The sequence below is a fragment of the Plasmodium berghei genome, assembly GCF_900002375.2.
Source record: "Plasmodium berghei ANKA genome assembly, chromosome: 5".
NCBI classification, from domain to species: domain Eukaryota; phylum Apicomplexa; class Aconoidasida; order Haemosporida; family Plasmodiidae; genus Plasmodium; species Plasmodium berghei.
This window is the reverse complement of record NC_036163.2, coordinates 297965-318307: the sequence shown is the minus strand read 5'-3', so window position 1 is coordinate 318307 and position 20343 is coordinate 297965. Positions and strand designations below refer to the sequence as shown.

At 23.3% G+C, this 20343-nt stretch overlaps 3 protein-coding genes across 3 annotated transcripts; all 3 read left to right on the top strand.

Moving 5' to 3' along the window:
• Window positions 1-52: 52 nt before the first annotated feature.
• Window positions 53-15982, top strand: PBANKA_0507300 (dynein heavy chain, putative; the record flags this gene model as incomplete). Its single annotated transcript, XM_034568312.1, has 1 exon — window positions 53-15982. One exon carries the CDS (start codon window positions 53-55, stop codon window positions 15980-15982), a length of 15930 nt encoding a protein of 5309 aa, XP_034420314.1.
• Window positions 15983-16886: 904 nt separating this feature from the next.
• On the top strand, window positions 16887-18086 carry PBANKA_0507200 (conserved Plasmodium protein, unknown function; the record flags this gene model as incomplete). Its single annotated transcript, XM_034568311.1, has 1 exon — window positions 16887-18086. The coding sequence occupies one exon, from the start codon at window positions 16887-16889 to the stop codon at window positions 18084-18086; it is 1200 nt and encodes a 399-aa protein (XP_034420313.1).
• Window positions 18087-19245: 1159 nt separating this feature from the next.
• PBANKA_0507100 (CDGSH iron-sulfur domain-containing protein, putative) lies at window positions 19246-20133 on the top strand (the record flags this gene model as incomplete). Its single annotated transcript, XM_034568310.1, has 4 exons — window positions 19246-19332; window positions 19547-19616; window positions 19779-19882; window positions 20038-20133. 4 exons carry the CDS (start codon window positions 19246-19248, stop codon window positions 20131-20133), a joined length of 357 nt encoding a protein of 118 aa, XP_034420312.1.
• Between the last annotated feature and the right edge of the window lie 210 nt (window positions 20134-20343).

Genomic DNA, 20343 nt, shown 5'->3' with positions numbered 1-20343 from the left:
ATAAACATATAAAATTAAGGGCCTCCCTTTGGTCTTATAGACGATATATATAATGAATGGGGAAGATGGTGTAGATAATGATAATTGTGGGTACGATGAAAGGGTTGAAGAAATTATGAATATTGGGTTGGATTATTTTAATATACAAGGATGTCTTAGGGAGGAGTCTATAAATAGTGTAAAGAGTGATGAAGATATAATTAAAATGATACAATTGTTTTATGATAGTACAGATGGATGCTTATTTATATTTAATGATAAAGATTGTTTAAAAATATATGACTCTATAATAGATTTATATAAAAGAAGAAAGAAAGAAAAATTTATAATAATTTATAAAACCCCTGAAAATAAAGTATTATACTTAGAAATGAATAATGATGCTGAAAATATTATTAGACGATTTTTAGAAATATTTTTTTCTAACTTTATGAACAAGAATGAAGACATAAATAATTCTTCTCTTCTTATGGAAATGAAAAAAAAATTTAATAATTTTTTATTAAATTTAAAAATAGTATATGGTGAGATGGAAGAGAAGTTGACATTGCCAAATTTACCTTCAGAAGTAAAGGAAGGAAACGTAAGTAACTTAGAAGAATATTTAACACATTTTATTAAATGCTATCATATAATATTAAGAAGTTTCATGGCATATAAAAAAAATAATTATGAAAATTGTAATGAATTTTTAAAATGTCTAAAAAATAAAAATACGGACATAAATTTTTTATACGATGAGATAAATAAAAAAAGTTTTACAGAAATAATTAATATAATATTAGAAAAAAAGAAAAATTCTAGTTATAAAAACATAATTGAAAATATAAAAACTGAGATAGTAAGCCATAAGTCTGAAGTTTTCGATTTATATACTCATTTAAAGCCAGTAGTGCATTTTTTACAAAAATTAGAAAATTCAAAGGAAGAAAATATCGAAGAAAAAAATGTATATTTAATGCCAATTGTACACTCTTTATCTTTATCAATTGAAAAATCGGATTATTTAATTAAGAATTGCAAATTTATTTTTAATTTTTTATCTAGAGTATTAATAAATATCTGTAATAAGAATATAAACACTCCAGATATAATAAACTCTATATATAACTGTATAGATGTATTAAAAAGTAAATTATATAATACCTTGAATTTTTTACTCACCTTTTTATATTTATTTAAAATGTATAAAGAAAAAGAAACAAATGTAAAACTTCAATCGTTAAATGAATTGAGTGGAAAGCGAATACACGATTTGGTAGTAACACTGAAAACAACTGAAAATGAAAGCGACAAAAATGAAGATAAAATGAATATCCTTAATGATTCAAAAGTAGAAGAAGAGTGTAAATATTTCCCACTTATTAGCTTATATATATATAAATTAAAATTGCTAGTTAAATATGTTAGGACCTATCAAACATATATGAAACTTGAAAAAATTGAAATACCAGGTGAAAAGGGGAAAAAATTAACAGAAGAAATACATAATGTTTTAAAAAGCTTTAATACTGTTAATACTACATTTTTAGATATAAACCATGAAATATTAAATAATCAAGAAAATATTTTTATAAATAAATATAACACATTTGATAATAAAATAAAAGAATTAAACAAAAGATTAATTTCTATTTTTGTGCATTCATTTGATAATGACTTAAACAAAAATATAAAATTATTGAATTCGTTTCTGATATTAAGAGATATTCATTCTATAGAATTGGAATTAATTAGACACACTTCTATGCTTTGTCAGAATCTTAAAAATGAGTTTATATTGGTCGACAATTTATTTATAAAGAATACTACTATCATAGAGAACAACAAAAGTATATTCATGGTAAATTCATTTCAAGCATGTAAGAAAAGTAATGAACTTAAAGATTGGAAAGAAAATGAGGAAATCACAAATGTTGAAATTGTACAAACCAATGTAGATTTAGGTAGCTGTCTAAAGAAACTAAATATCAACAATAACTCTGCATTGTTTTGCGAAGTGATAAATTTATTTATGGCTCTTTTAAAAAGGATAGAACAGCAATATTTTCCATTGAACAAAATAATAGACATCTTAAACTTAAAAAATGATAAAACTGAAGAAATAAATATGTTATATAAGAATATAAGTGAAAAAATAAGTAAATACATATGTGATATTAGCAAAGTATGGTTTAAAGATACAATAAGTGTTGTAAATAACTTTTTAAATGAAAATATCTTTAAAATAAAATCTGGAATATTTTATGTAAATTTTCATCCATATATATTTATGTTTATAAATAATGTAAAGAATTTTTTTTTAAATAATTTACCTATTAATGAGGAATGCTTAAAAATATATAATAGAGCTAGCTCGTTTAAAAATTTTATTAATATATTAAATAATATAACAAAAAAATATAATCGTGTAATGACAAAAATGTTAACTGTAGAAAGAGATTTATTTGAAGACAAATTAATATTGCTAAAGGGAATATTATTAAAAGGGGTAGAGGAATTAAAATGGACAGATAGTGAAATACGCACATATATTGAGAGTGTCGATAAAGATATGTCGGATGTGTATAGTAGTATATATTCTCTGCATAGCAATATTTCATTTATCTTAAATTTAACAAAAGGTTGGATGAAAAAGCCAATAATAGAAAAACGCAAAAAAACAGAAGACATATATAACTATTTAAATATGTATAAGAACAATATGTCTATATTAAAAAATCGATTAAATGAAGATTTAAAAAATATCAATATAAAAATAAAACAATCTTATGATGTATTAAAAATAAAAAAGAATAATATAATGTGGAAAAATTATTTAAAATTTTTAAATAACATTGTTATGGGTAAATTGATTGAACTTACTAATTTGCTATTTAATAACTTATATGAAGTTATGCAAAATGGAAAAAAAGATGAACAATTATTTTTGATTAAAATAAGTTTTATTGATAGCAAGTTAAATTTAGATTTAAAATTAAGAAGTAAAAAATCGTTTTCTATTACTAGCATATTTTATAAATGGGTTCATGATTTTATAAATATTTCATCGGACATTAAAAGAATAGATATAAAAAATGGGGATTATATAAACGAAATTGTTTTAAGCTTAAGTGTAAATTATAATAAGAATAGAATTGAAAATTATTTTGAAAATACAATTGAAAAGGCATATAAATATTTGCAAACTTTTAAAAAATATGAGAATATATGGAAAAAAGATATAAAAAAAGAATTTGTAGCTTTTAAGGAAAAGAATGAAATTGCTTTATATCCAAACTATTTTGAATATAATTACAATTTTAAAGATTCATTAAAAATTATTAAAATAAATATACCACATCGATTTCCAAATATATCCTCTTATAAAAAATTTATTTTATTACTAAAAGATGAATTAAATAATTACTACAATTTGAAAACACATGAGTCTATTAATTTTATATCTTTTTACTCTGAAGAAGTTATTCAATGTTTAATTAAGTTTACAAAAAAAAATATTTCTTTATATACAGAATTTTTGCAAAATTTTATAAAAGATGTTATATATGCTATTAACACTTTTTACGAAAATATTATTACACATTTAAACGAGAATAATATTATCGATTTTTTTTATAAAAATGGAAATGATGAAAATCTGGATAAGGACAATATGATTGTATCTAAGGACAAAAAAAAAACTTCTATAAATTGTAATAATAATGACGAAAATAAAATGAACGAAATCAGTTACAATGAAGATGAACAATTAATATTAACCGATTCAACAAAAGTGATAGATGTGGTACAAAATAAAAATGACAGCGGAAATGATACTGTTAATAATGATGAAATGAATAAAAAAGACACATTTTATAACCTAATGAGAAGTATTAGAAGTGTAAAATTAAGTAAGAAGATAATACCATTACTTTTACAGAAAATAAAAGAAATAATAGACAAATTAAAAGAGCTAGACATAATTATAAAATATAATGATGTTTTAGAAAATGTCGAAAAAAACAAGGAAAAGGTAGAAATTCAATATAATGAAATTAAAGAAAAGATATTAAAATATAAAAATAAAGAAATTAAAAACATAAAGATAGAAATAAAAAACTTTAAGGAAGAATTAATAAATTTAAAAAACGAAATATTTAAAAACATTCCAAGCCATCCAAAAGATATATATAATTCTCCTTATGAAAAAATTAATGATTTTAGAAACAAATTTCAAATATATAAAGATAAACAAAAATATCATAATGAATTAGAAACCTTATTTGAAATAGATATAACAGTATTTGATGAATTGCATGAAATAGATGTAAAATTAAAATGCTTAAAACATTTATGGGATGTAGTAAATAACATTATATTTTTTATAGAAGAAGAAAAAAAGAAAATGTGGAGAGATATCGATGTAAATAATAATATATATATAATTGATTTTATATTACTATATATTAGAAAAAATTTTGTTGATTTAAAACACTTACCAATTTATGAATATATAACTAAAGAATTAAAAAAATTGTCACACGTTTTGCCTCTTTTAGTAGATTTGAATAACGATTGTATATTTGATAGACATTGGAATATTATTATTAACATATCAGGAAAAATAAGCAATTTACATTCAAACATAAGAGGAATGACACATAATAGCAATCATTTTGAAGATGTGGATTTAGATTCTGAATTTCGAACTAAGATAAGCAATACATATAACAATGCAAAAGTATATGATGAAGTGAAAAATGGCGAAAACATGCAAATACATCCGAATAAAGATGAAAATTATATGAATACGCCAAAAGTTTTGAATACTATTAATAGGAGCAACAATAACTTGAGTGGTATGATGGGTAATAGTGGTAAATTTAACTGGGGAGTAGAGAAAAACAAAAGTTCGGCTCTAAGAAAAAATTTGAAAATAAAATACAAAGAATTGACGTTGCAAGAATTTTTTGATTTAAAATTATATAAACACGTAGATGCAGTTCATGATGTAATAGAACAAGCAAAGAAAGAAAAGAAGATTGAAAATAAAATAAAAGAAATAAATGTAATATGGAAAAATATGACTTTTGAATTTGTTAAGAAAAATACATATATACAGATAATAAATATGGATGCAATATTAGAAATGGCTGATATGCATACATCTGAGATATTATTTTTCATTAACCAAAAAAAATACATATTATTTATACAAGATACAATATTAAATACTCAAGAAAACCTTAAAAAAATTGATGAATTAATTAATATATGGAGAAAATTTTTAAGTAAATTTGAAAGGTTGCAGCCAATTTATTTAAACTCCGAAGATATCCATTCGCAATTACCTCAAGAAAGTAAAATGTTTTTTAACATCGAAAGTGAATATAAAGAAATAATACAAAGTGCTTTTGAACAAAAAAATGTTTTACAAGTTTGTTTAAATGAAGAATTATTTTATTTGTTGAGTAAATTTTTTAAAAACATTGAACTGTGTGAAAAGGCATTGAACGATTATTTAGATCAAAAAAAAAAAACTTTTCCTCGATTTTATTTTCTTTCAAATATAGCTCTATTAGACATTCTAAGTAATGGAAAGAACCCACTAAAAATTTTACCTTACATAAATGATGTCTTTAATGCAATAAAAACTATAAAATTTGAAAACGAATGTGAAGAGGATTTTTCTGATAAATGTGATGAAAAGGATGCAGAACCCCAAAACAGCATCAAAAATATGAATATTCACATAGATGTTGAAAATAGCGATTCAAATGGTGATGTGGACAAAAATAAATCATCTTCAGGTTCCTCAACAGATGCTGGAACAGATAACGAAATTGAAGGACAAGTAGACATAAATGGAAGTAGTTGTAAAATGAATAAAACATCCAAAGGATATAACAGTGTAATTAAAACAAATGAAAAGAGGAATAGTCAATATGGAGTAAAAGAATATACAGCAAAAGGGGTATATAGTATTGAAAATGAATACCTAAATTTTATTGAAGAATTAACATTAAAAGGAAATGTAGAAAATTATTTAAAAGATTTAGAAAATCATTTAAAAATTACTCTGAGGAGTATTTTAGAAAACGCAAAAATATGTTCTGAAAATTTAGATGAAAATACAAGAGATGAAACGATGATATCAAATTATGTAAGTCAAATAGTTTGTACATGTAACCAAATAAGTGTAACAGAAGAAATAAATAAATGTTTTGATGAATTAGAAAATGGTAATGAATCAGCATTTATAGATTATAAAAAGATGCTAATTGAAAGAATAAATAAATTAATAAAACTGGTTGAAAAAACAGATGATTATAATATTAGGACTAAGTTGCTATCTTTAATAATATTAGATGTGCATACAAGAGATGTAATAGTGTCTTTTATCCAAAAAAAAATATCAGATAATACATCATTCGATTGGCAAGCTCAATTAAAATATTATTGGATTTATGATAAAAAAATAAATAACTATACATGTGAAATAAAGATATGTGACTTTAAAACGAAATATTTATATGAATATATTGGAAATTCAGGAAAATTAGTTATAACACCATTAACTGATAAATGTTATATAACGCTAACACAAGCTTTAAACTTAATTTTAGGAGGTGCACCTGCAGGTCCAGCTGGAACTGGTAAAACAGAAACAACAAAAGATTTGTCAAAGGCCATTGGAATTGCTATATTTATATTTAACTGTAGTAACCAAATGAACTATTTTAATATGTCACAGATATGCATAGGATTGTCTCAAACTGGAGCATGGGGATGTTTTGATGAATTTAACAGAATAAGTATAGAAGTGTTATCTGTTGTTAGTACACAAATTAAATGTATATTTGATGCTATTAAAGAAAAAAAAGTAATGTTTCATTTTATTGATGATGAAATAGTATTAAAAAAAACATGTGGATTTTTTATAACGATGAACCCAGGATATGCTGGAAGAACAGAGTTACCAGAAAACTTAAAAAATTTATTTCGATCTTGTTCTATGATAGTTCCAGATATAAAATTTATTTGTGAGAACATGTTAATGTCCTTTGGTTTTATAAAAGCAAATAAATTGTCGTATAAATTTGTTGAGCTTTATCAATTATGTAAAGAGTTGCTACAAAAAAATATTCATTATGATTGGGGATTAAGAGCAGTTAAAGTGGTTCTAATTCAAGCTGGAAATTTAAAAAGGAAATATAGCAATTTTGACGAAGAGGTAATTTTAATGAAAGCATTAAAAGATTTTAATATTCCCAAAATTACTCATGAAGATATACCAATATTTTTAGGGCTAATCAATGATTTGTTTCCAAATTTAAATTGTAATATATTTAATACAAAAGAAAATAATGATGAACAATGTGGAATAGAGAATAATGAATATTTGGTAGATTATTCAGATGGAAAAAGCAAAAAAAATGTTTCAAAAAAAAATTCAAAAGGGGGAGAAAATCATTGCCCAAATAAAATATGGAATTTTGAAGATGCAATAAAAATATGCTTAAAAGAATCGAACCTTCAAATGGATGATAATTTTATACTTAAAGTTAAACAATTAAAAGATTTAATGGATGTAAGACATTGTGTTTTTATATTAGGAGAAGATGGATGTGGTAAATCAAGTGTAATCGAGATTTTAATAAAAAGTTTAAATAAAATAAAAGAAAATTGTTTACACGAAATTATAAATCCGAAATCTATTGAATCGTATGAACTTTATGGATATTTAACAAAAAATAATGAATGGATAGATGGTGCATTATCTTCAATTATGAGAAAAATGTCTAGAAATATATCACCTTATAATGAATATATAAAACATAAAATAATTTTATTAGATGGAAATATAGATGCAGAGTGGATAGAAAGTATGAATACTGTTATGGATGATAATAAAGTATTAACACTAGTAAGTAATGAAAGAATTCCTTTTACTAAAGAAATGCATTTATTTTTTGAAATTACGAATATGAAATATGCATCTCCAGCAACAGTTAGTAGAGGTGGTGTTCTTTATATTAATAAAGGTGATATAAGTTATAAGTTGTTTATAAGTTCATGGATTAATTTGTTAAATAATAATATTGCCAAAACAGAATTTTATTACCTTTTTAATATATTTTATGCACAAAATATTGAAATGCTAAGAAAACAATGTAAATTTTTGTACAATTTATCCAATTTAGATATTGCAAAATCTATTTGTAGTTATATAGATTATTTTTTAGCAAAATATGAAAAATACATTAATGATGTAATTAAAAAAATTGAAAATATACAAAATGAAGAAAATATATTTTTAAATAATCAAAATGGAGATCAGCAAGTTGGTGAAAATGCTGTCTTTCATACAGGGAATGAAAACCAAAGAAAAGCAATGAGCCCAAACAAACAAATTCAGAATGAAAATACTCGAGGAATAAAAAAGAATGAAAAACATGTGGAAGAAAAAGTGTTTAATGGTGGTATTACCAACCAAAGTAACAATAGTAATTACAAAATAGAAGATTGTGAAAATAATAAGAAAGAAGGGAAGTTAGCTGAAGAAGAAAAAAATACAGTGAACAAAATGAATTATAACTATGATATATTGAAAGATTATTATAATAGTTTTTTTATGAACTCCTATATGTGGGTTTTGAACAATTTAATAGTTGATGATAAGATAATGAATTCTCGAAATCTTTTTAATAACAGTATAAAAGGTAATTTGAAGGTAAAAATGGGAAATGATTATTGTTGTAACTACATTTACAATGTTTATGAAAATAGTTGGAAGCATTTGTCTACATACTTGGACGAGGACATTTTGATTTTGCAACGAATCAAATGGAATTTTGACGATCCAGAAAATAAGGAAAGAGAATATGGAGAAAGTATCCAAGAGGAAATTGACGAAAATGATGAGATAGAAGAAATGGTCGAGCTGAATGAAGAGGAAGGTGAGGATTTGGATGAAGAAGTGGAGCATGGAGAATCTGAACAAATAGAGAATAATTCAGCAAGTATACAAGGGGAAATGATTGTTGGAAAAAAAGAAAAAAAAAAAAATAATAAAAAGAAAAAAGTTGCAAGTAACTACATTGAAAGCATGCTTCCACACAATTATGACGAAATATATATAAATACAATTGAACTAATAAGAATAGAAAAGATGATAAAATATTCACTAGAAAGAAATAAACCAATTTTAGTATATGGAAATAATGGTACAGGAAAAACAAAATGTATAAAAAACAATATAAATATGAATATCGAAAAATTTACACATACAATAATAAGTATAAATTATTATACAAATTCATTTGTTTTACAAAAAATAATTGAAAATAATGTCGAAAAAAGAAATACAAGGACATATGGTCCACCAAATCAAAAAAAACATATTTTTCTTTTAGAGGATTTAAACATAACAGCTAAAGATAATTGTGATACACAACAAATGCTAGAATTTTTAAGACAATTATTAACATATAAATTAATATATGATCGAGAAAATTTAGATGAGAAAAAATACATTCATGATATATCTTTTATTGGTACAATTAATAATAACACTAATAAATTTATTGATAAAAGGATTCAAAATAAGTTTAATATATTAAATATAGATGACATAAGTATAAAAACATTTGAAAATATATATAAAATAATATTAAAACAGCATTTACTTAAATTTGATGATTCAATAAAAGGACTATTAAATAATATAATTTTATTTTCTTATGATTTATATAGTAGTATCAATGGAAATGTTGCATTTAATTTGTCTAACTTTGCACCTCATTATTTATTCAATCTAAATGATATACACACAGTATTTTATAACATAATTAAATATACTAATCCCGATATATATAATAACCAATTTAAATTTTTGATGATATTTTTCCATGAAATACAATATGGATATATAAACAAATTAATTTCTTATGACCATATTAATATATTTACACAAATATTTAATAAATTAATTCAACAATATTTCCCATTTTTTAATGATGATTTTGAAAAACATAAGGAAGTTTTCGACACTGTAAATGCAGAAATGAAGGGGGCTAATAAATTGTCTCAAAAAAATACAACAGTTTCTGATTATGATAAAGATAGTGGAAAACCAAATTATGAAAATAACGATGAAGTTAAAATAAATTCTTCAGATGAACATGAATCTTGTAATAAAGAATGGGGACGATTGCCAAATGGCAATGTTAATAATAGCGATATTAATAATTCTGATTTTAATTTGACTAAAAACCTAATATATGATTTCAGTAAAAATATATTTACTTCTTTTATATCTGTACGAAATGGAATGGACAAGATGTATTTAAATGTGAAACGATTCTATGTACTAAAAGATGTGTTGGCAGAAAAATTAAACGAATATAATAGCAGTCATGTAGAACTTCCATTAGTATTATTTGATTATGCTATAATTCAAATTTGTAAAATATGTCGAGTTTTAGATTTCAACATTTCTCATTTGATGCTAGTTGGTTTTGGTGGTTCAGGAAAGCAATCATTAATAAAATTAAGTATTTTTATTAATTCTTTAAATTTATTAAATATATCTACAAATAATAAATATGATGTAAATTGTTTCAAATCGGATTTACAAGAATTTCATCTAAAATGTGCAATAAAACCAGGTACTGTTCACGTTTTACTATTAAAGGAAAAGGAAATGTTAGATTCATTCTTGCCTTACATAAATGATCTTACTTCCACTGGTTTATGCAACGATTTATTTACAAAAGATGAATATTTAGGAATATTTTCATCAATTCGTAACCAAATAAAGTATTTAAATATTGGTGAAAGTAATGAAGACGTATTTAATTATTATATTAGTAAAATTCGAAAAAATTTCAAAATAGCTATTACACATTCACCCATTAGTAATTTATACAGAAACAGATTAATAAAATTTCCATCATTACTTTCTAATTTTTCATTTATATATTTTTTACCATGGCCATATGAAGCTTTAATAAATGTATCTAATAAATTTTTAGATGATGTTGAAATAAATGAAGAATTAAAAAAAAATATTTGCGAGCATATGGCTTATGTCCACACCAGTACAAATGATATGAACAAAAAATATCTTGAACAAAAAAACAGATATAATTATGTTATTCCTAAAACCTTTTTGGAGTATATATATTTTTATAAAAATTTATTAAGTGTTAAAACTTTTGAAATTGAAAAATCGGTAGAAAGATTGAATAAAGGTTTATTGGCGTTAACAAGTACTAAAGAAAATGTGCAAGTCTTAAAAAAAGAGATCGAAATAAAAATAAAAAATATAGAAGAGAAAAAAATAGAAGTAAATGAAATACTAAATAAAGTAAAAGAGGCAACTGAAGTAACAAATAAAGAACAAGAAGTTGTTAATGAAGAGAAAAAAAAAAATGAAATATTTACAAAAGAAGCCATAGAAATACAAATAAGAGCCGATAAAGAATTGAGTGAAGCGTTACCTATAATGAATAAAGCTAAAGAGGCAGTAAATTGTATAACAAAATCGGCTATACAAGAATTGAAGTCGTTGCAAAACCCCCCAAAGGAATGTCTAGATGTTACACATGCTGTTCTCATTGCATTAAAAGAAATAAAAAATTATTCATGGAAATTTGCTCAAAAAATTATGAATAATCCAACACAATTTTTAAGTAAATTACAAAATTTTGATGCAGAAAATATGGATGACGAAACTGTAAATTTATTAGCACCATTTATACAAAAGAAATTTTTTAATTATGAAATGATGAAAACAAAATCGTCTGCATGTGCTTATTTAGCTTTATGGTTAATTAATATAGTAAAATATAATGAGGTATATAAAAAAGTAAAACCACTTATGGACAAACTTCAAGAAGCAACAAACAATAAAAATAATGCACAAGAAAAATTAGATCAACTTGAAAATAAAGTAAAAGAGCTAACACAAAGTGTTGAAAATTTAAGAAGAAAAATGAATGAAGTTAATGAAGAAAAAAATAATGTTATAAGAATATATAATGAATCAAAAGACAAATTAAATAGAGCTGAAAATTTAGTGAATATGTTATCTGATGAATATTCTAGATGGTCAGATGAAATTGCTATTATTATTTCGAATAAAAAATATATATATGGTGACTGTTTATTATTATCATCTTTTATTACTTATCTCGGTGTTTTTTCGAGTTCTTTTAGAATTAAATTATGGAAGAATTTATGGTTAGAGCATATTAAAAAAAGTAATATTTTAATTAGTAATATTTCTTCTCCTATTGATATTATGGTTCAAGATATACAAATAGCTACTTGGAAAAATGAAAAATTACCAGAAGATATTATAAGTATAGAAAATGCATTAATAGTTAGCACGTGTTATAGATGGCCTTTATTAATCGACCCACAATTACAAGGATTAAAATGGTTAAAAGTAAAAGGGGGTAATAATATTACTTGCCTACAATTTAACTGCAAAAATTTTATTCAAAAAGTAAAAAATGTTATTTTAAAAGGAGGATATCTAATCATTGAAAATATAAATGAGGAAATTGATAACGTTATTGATGGTTTATTGAACAGAGAATTTATCAAAAAAGGAAACGACACTTATATCAAAATTGAAAACGAAGAAATACAATTTAATTATCCTAATGCAATTAGCCGAATTTCTAAGATTAAATATTTTTTCGAAAACACATTAAATTCGAATACCACTTCTAGTAATACTTTTAATAGTGATAAGAGCAGGAATATGGGAAATTCTGAAAATGCTGAGCATGCTGAAAATAATGAAGATAGTGCAGATAATTTAAGCATCCAAATGGACGCCAATGAGAAACAGTACAACCAGAATGTGAATAAATCAATGTCTAATGGGAGCTTTTTAAAAACAAATTTCTTTAATTTAATATTACAAACAAAATTAAGTAACCCTCACTTCAAACCAGAAATGAACAGTCAATGCACTTTAATAAATTTTAGTGTTACATGTGAAGGACTAGAAGAGCAAATACTAGCTATTATTGTGAATATAGAAAAACCTGAATTGGAAAAACAGAAACAATTATTAGTAAAAAATCGAAATGAGTATAAAATAATTTTAAACAATTTAGAAGATGAAATTTTACATCAATTATCTACAGCTGATTCATCAACTATTATAGACAACATTTCTCTAATTAATAGTTTGAGAACAACAAAAGACACATCTATTAATATACAAAAACAAGTTGCAGACTCAATTATTACTGAAACAAAAATAAATAAAACAAGAGAACTATATAGAACGTTGGCAAATGAAGCATCTATTGTTTACTTCATTCTGATCCTTATGCATAATATTAATTACATGTATCAATATTCTCTGGATTCTTTCATAAATTTATTACTTAAATCGATTGAATCTGTGAATACTGCTGAATTGGAAAACGGAAACAACCAACTTGGCGCCAAAATAAATACAAAACATGATAGTATATTTAGTAAAGGTTTTAGTAATGGAGAGAAAGATGAAACTGACTATTATGAATCTAATATGAATTTTAGCGAATATAATGAGCAGAAAAGAAATGACAATAATATTATGAATGAAGATGGAAATGTAATATATGATGAGCATATAAATAAATTAATTATATCATTTAGAAAAACGATATATTCATGGATTAGTCGAGGTTTATTAGAAAAAGATAAATTGTTATTTAATTGTATATTTGTATTTAAATTATTAGAAACGAAGAAAATATATGACAAAGATTTTAATATGGATTATCTAAACTTTTTTTTAAAGCCTCCGCGAAATAATATAAAAGGTGTTATTGAAAATCCATTAAAAGAATGGTTAAGTGACGAATGCTGGGAAAATATTTTACTTTTATCCAAATTTAAAGAATTTGAAAACATTGCAAATAATATACATATAGATGCGCAGCATAAATTTAAACAATGGTGTTTTGAAATACAACCAGAATTATGTAAATTGCCATTAGAATGGAAAAAACTAAATGATTATTCTTTTAAAAAATTATTAATTATTAGATCATTAAGACCTGATAGAGTAACAGTAACATTAGAAAAATATATTAAAAATATATTACCAAAAAGTGAGGAAATAATGGAAAAAAAAAATTCATTTATAGATACATTAGAATCTTCATATAACTTTATGATTAATTCTACGCCAATATTATTTATTTTAACACCGGGTTCTGATTTTATAAAATATGTAGAATTATTAGGGAAGAAATATAAATTTTATTTAAATAATAATTTGCATGTTGTATCATTAGGACAAGGACAAGAATCTATTGCATTATCAAAACTTGAGTTATCTCATAAAGAAGGACATTGGATAGTTTTAGAAAATATTCATTTAATGGCAAAATTTAATTTAATTTTAGAAAATATAATTGATAAATATTCAGCAGAAGGCTCACACCCAAATTTCCGTTGTTTCTTAACATCAGAAATAACAACAAATATCCCAATAAGTATATTGGAAAGATCAATAAAATTAACAAATGAAGCGCCAACTGGTTTTAAAGAAAATTTAAAAAGAGCTTTTACTTTCTTTTCACCAGATGATTATGAAGAAAAAGACTTAAGAACAAAAAATATATTATTTTCTTTATGTTATTTTCATTCAATAATAGTCGAAAGAGCAAAATTTGGAACAAAGGGATTTAACATAAAATACCCATTTAGTCTTAGTGATTTGAGAGATAGTGCAAAGGTTTTATTCAATTATTTAGATAATCAAAATTCTATTAAAGTTCCATGGAATGATTTGAAATATATTTTTGGGGAAATTATGTATGGTGGTCATATAGTTAATGATAAAGACATGCTAATATGCAAAACATACTTAAATTATTTTATGAAAGAACAATCATTAGAAAAAATGCAATTAATACCATTTTCTAAGAATACACAATTATTTAGTCCTAATAATTATTCATATGATAAAATTTTAAAATATATTGACACACAAATTATTGGAGAATCATCTGTACTATATGGATTAAATCAACATGCAGAAATGAACTTTAGAATAAATGAGAGTACAAAACTATTAAAAAATATTTTAAAACTAAAAAATAAAGAAACATCTACATTTGTAGAAGAATTAACAATAGGTGAAACTATAGAAAATAAAACTTCAAATATTTTATCCGAAATTATAAGCGAAATAGATAATGTTTTTTTTAACGTGGACGAATTAATGAAATCAATACCAGATGATCAAATAACTCCATTACAATATTTCTTATTTCAAGAATGTACTTTAATGAATTCTTTAACAAACAATATGAAGAGTTCGTTAAAAGAATTAAATTTAGCTATTAAAGGAGAAATTAATATGAATAGTAAAATCGAAAACTTAATGAATTTTCTATATAAAGACAAATTACCAGAATCATGGAAGAATAATTCTTATTCTAGTAACAGAAATTTATCTTCTTGGATAAATAATTTAAAAGAAAGAATAGCATTTTTATCGGATTGGTTTAACGATCCTTTATTAACACCTAAAGTTTTTAACATTTCTTTATTATTTAATCCTAACAGTTTTTTTAGTGCAATTAAACAAATATTATCTCGAAATGAAAAATGCGAATTAGACAAAATTATTATGCAAGTTGAAGTAACAAACAAATCCTTAAACGATATTCACTCATATCCAAAAGAAGGTGCGTATATATATGGATTATATTTAGATGGGGCTAATTATGACATAGAGAAAAATACTTTATGTGATGCCTCATCAAAGCATAAATATTTTTTAATGCCAGTTATACATTGCAAGCCAGTTGTTAGTATGGGTAAAATTGATAAGGACGTATATGAGTGTCCTGTATATAAAACTTTGTCAAGAGGTAACACTTATGTAACGAATATAAATTTAAAAACGAAAGAAAGTTCGGAAAAATGGATTCTCGCGGGTGTAGCTTTAATTCTTGATATTGCTGACGAGTAATTTAATTGAAAACGTGCATATTGCAATTTTTTTATAGAATAACGATATGCATATATGTGCAATCCCTTTATTTTTTTTTGCAATTAAATTGTATTTTATTTTATCCAATTAACCATATTTATTTTATATGGCTAAATTATAATTTATATTTTATTTATTGTATTTTTTACATATTTTATTTGTAATTAATATATACATGAATTATGAAAAAATATATTACATTTTTCATTTTTATGCACGAATTAAAAAATATTCAAATTTTTAAGCTAAAGCATATAAAGGTGCAACCATTTGGGGAACATCTTTTTTTAATTTTCCCCCTACAGCTTTTCCGTGTGTTAAAACTCAAAGAATACGAAAATGCATATATATAATATATTTTTTAAGGTTAAAATATTGGCGATGTTTTTTTTATTTTAAAGGACATTTCATTAAATAAATGAAAAATATAAATTTTTTGTCTCAACTATCAGCTAGCTATATATTTTTCCATTTTGTACTTAAAAAAAAATATTTATTATGCATGCACGAAAATATATATAATTTTTTTTTGGTATTTATGGGTTTTATACTTTGGAATTATTCTGTTTTTTGAGTTAAAAATATTTTTATTCATACTGTTGGGTATAAAATGGAAAGACAAATATTCGAAAAATGAATGAATAAGTGTAAAAAATATAAATAGGAATAAGTAGAAAAACAAATATATATGCGTATGTATATATATATATATATTTATTTATTTATTTATTTATTTATTTATTTATTTATATTTATGCATATATAGTATTATATAGAAGTGTATATTCAGCATTTAATTCTCCAAAGCCCCCAATACAATTTTTTATTAAAAGGGATAAACAAACATTTATATATAATGCCTCTTTTATATAAACATTAAATAATGGACGATCGTGATATAGCATCAACATTACTTAATGATAAGAGTAGTCCAACAAACACGGATTGTAAAATATGTAATGTAGGATACAGAAAATATATCAATAATTATATAAAATGGGAATTAGTTCTATTACTTGTTAACATTTTAGTATCTCTGATAGTTATATTTAAATATGTGAAAGATAAGCAATTAGACCATATTCCTAAAACATTGTTTAGAACCAAAAAAAGTATAGGGCATTTTACCCAAGGAATAACATTTGTTGTTTTGTTGGTCCCATTTAAATTTACACAGCAAATTACCAAATTTTTAGTTGATAAATTAGAAAATAAAAACATTTACAAGAATAATAAAATTGAAAAAAATAATGATGAAACCGATAGAAAAGAAATTGATATAGAAAAACCCAAAGGTGAAATAACAAAAGTATACTCACACAAATTTGAATTTATGATAAAAATAAATAATACGCAGGTTGAGAATCGTGTTGGGGACAATTTGGGTAATCAAAATGACGAAAATATTTTAAGTGAAAATAAAGTGGAATTTATCAAAACTAAAAAAAACCTTTATGATATTATTAATAGTACAGATAATACGAAAGAAAAATGTTCTGAAAGCGAATTGCTTTTAAAGAGTCTAATTTTCTCTTATAATACACCAAAATATAAAAAAAATGAAATATATTTTTTTTTTTTATGTGGGAAGTTACTTTTAATTAAGAAGTATAATATGATCTTTATATTAAAGTATATCAGTTGCTTTTTATTGATGATTTCTTACCCTTTGTATAATTTAATTAAGAGAAAAATTAATTATCATTTTTTTTATTATTCCTCTTATTATATTAATGCATTTGATTTTGCATGTGGGGTTTTATCGGGAACATTATTTGTTTTGATATATGGAATAATAAATTATTTAATTGACGTTATGTATACTAATAGAAAAAATGATAAATATTGTTTTTGGGATAATTACTATTTTTTAAATGACATAACATGCATATGTGATGAAAATATCCAAAATAACATAAAGCATGATCTATATTTAAAAAAAATAGCAGAAACATACTTTAATGTATATTATAATTACAAAAGCCTTCTCTTTATGGGAATACTAATATTGTCCGCTGTAACTACCTTTTCATTTTTCTTTACATTAAGTTCTATTTTAGCATATCAACAAGTTCATAATTGATATCCTCCCATACATGGTTTTACTTTGCACAGTTTGTTTGTTTTTACTTTTTCTTATATAACATTTTTGTTTTTAATGGGCATTTGTTTGAAGCTTTATTTTTAGTCTTCTTCTATTGATTATCGATTTTATGTTACTTACAATTTGGTAAGGTAATCATATTTACTGTTTTCCCTTCCTTGCTTGCTATTATTGATAATGTGTTGAAAATTTGAAAAAGAAGCAAGGAAAAGTATACTAGTGTCTACCACAATTTGAGTAATCACTCAAATTAGTGGAATCATTGTGTACCATTTTTAATTTATTAATATATTACCAAAATATTTATAATATATAATTTATATAGTAGTAAAGCATACATGTACATATATAATAAAAACATGATTAATTTTATTTATTTTTTATTATTATTTTTGACTTTATTTGAACGATATAGTTTATGCTAGCATCTAGTGATTAAAATTCTTTTTATATATTGTATCAACCTTTGAAAAGTACATATCATATAATTAAAAAAATTATGAAACATAATCGTTAGAAATATAAGGATAATAAATTGTATATAATATGATATATGATATGAAATGTTTTGAGAACAATATTGTTCCTTTAAAAAAATGGAAAAGAAAAAAATGAAGAAAAAAAATAAAGAAAAAAAAGCTGCATATGTGTATAATTATTTATTATTCGTACGTCCAGGTACTGTTTTTATGTAATGTATCGCATACGAAAATTAAAATTTACGAAAAACAAAATTTGCATATAATTTTCCTCCTTAAAAATTACAATACTCTTTTATTTATATTATATTTTGGGAAGATAATGAAAAGTTTAAAAATATTTTTTCCATTATTTATATATGTATGCATAGTTTTTTATTTTACTAAACACACGTGAAGGCCAAAGTTCACCCATGGAATTGCTCTTTCAATAATAATAAAGGATTAAAATAAAAAATATGTAGAATATTTATTTTAGAAATGTAAGAAAATCAAAAATTGAGTAAAGAAACAAAAAAATTTATACATTGACAAACAATTTTAAATAAATACAAGGGTATATATATAATTATAATTGCAAAAATAAACTATAAACACAGCGGTGTGTATACAACAATTTTAACGATTTTTTTAAAGGGAAGTAAATATATTTTGAAAAAATGAGTTGGGGACAATGGTGGCCTCATGATCCAGTCGTAAAAACAGACTCAGTTGATCCTTATCTTGTTAAAGTAGAAAAAAATAAGGTATTAAATATTATATTGTACGAAAAAGAAATGAAATGAGCATATATATAATTAATACGTATGTGCTTGCACATTTCATAACATGGATGTGTGTGTGTTTGCATTATTCATTCACATATTTGCTTGAACGTTAAAAAGAGAATTATTTCTATAACAAGCATGCAATAAATTGCAATAAAAATGTTAAATTCTTTTTAACACAATGTAAATATAGGTTTATTGGTATTGCGCGTGCGGGTCGAGTAAAACTCAACCATGGTGTGATGGGGGACATAAAGGAATAGGTAAACATTAATATTAAAGTGGTGTAAATGGAGAAAGCTGTTGCATATATTTGAATGAATGTATTTTATTTTTTTACCAAAAATTATGTGTGCAATATATATATCCTTTATCACATGAAGAATTATATTATTTAATATATTTCATCATTTTTTTTTACAAAGGAATTAAGCCTTTGATGTATATACCGCAATCAAGCGGGTATAGACTTTTGAGTGGCTGCAGGCAAAGTACACATTTGCCGCATTATGATTTTTCCGATTTATGGGTAAAGATAATACACGAAAATAATATTAAGTTTTGTTATAAATAATTAAACATATAAATGAGTAAAATAATAATTAAAAAAATTAAAAAAAAATAAAAAGTTTTAAAACACAAAAAATATGTGAACATGTTATTTTTCTCTTGAAATATTTTTAGGTTCGAGCAAATAAGAATATCCCGAAGGCTGCCCTATTTACATATGTTGCATGTTTTTCCTTTGGTATTATGACAACTTGGTTATTTCATCCATAAATATAAAATATGTGATAATAAAATAAATATATTATTTTTTTCTAGCCTGTTTTAACATTTTATTTTTTATATTTCCTTTCCCCTCTTTTAATTGCTATATATATGTATGCATACATATGTAAATGCTTAGCAATAATACGGATAAAAAACAAACTTATAGAATTTCTCTTTTTGTAAAAATTATAATTTATATAATACCTTTACAATAAA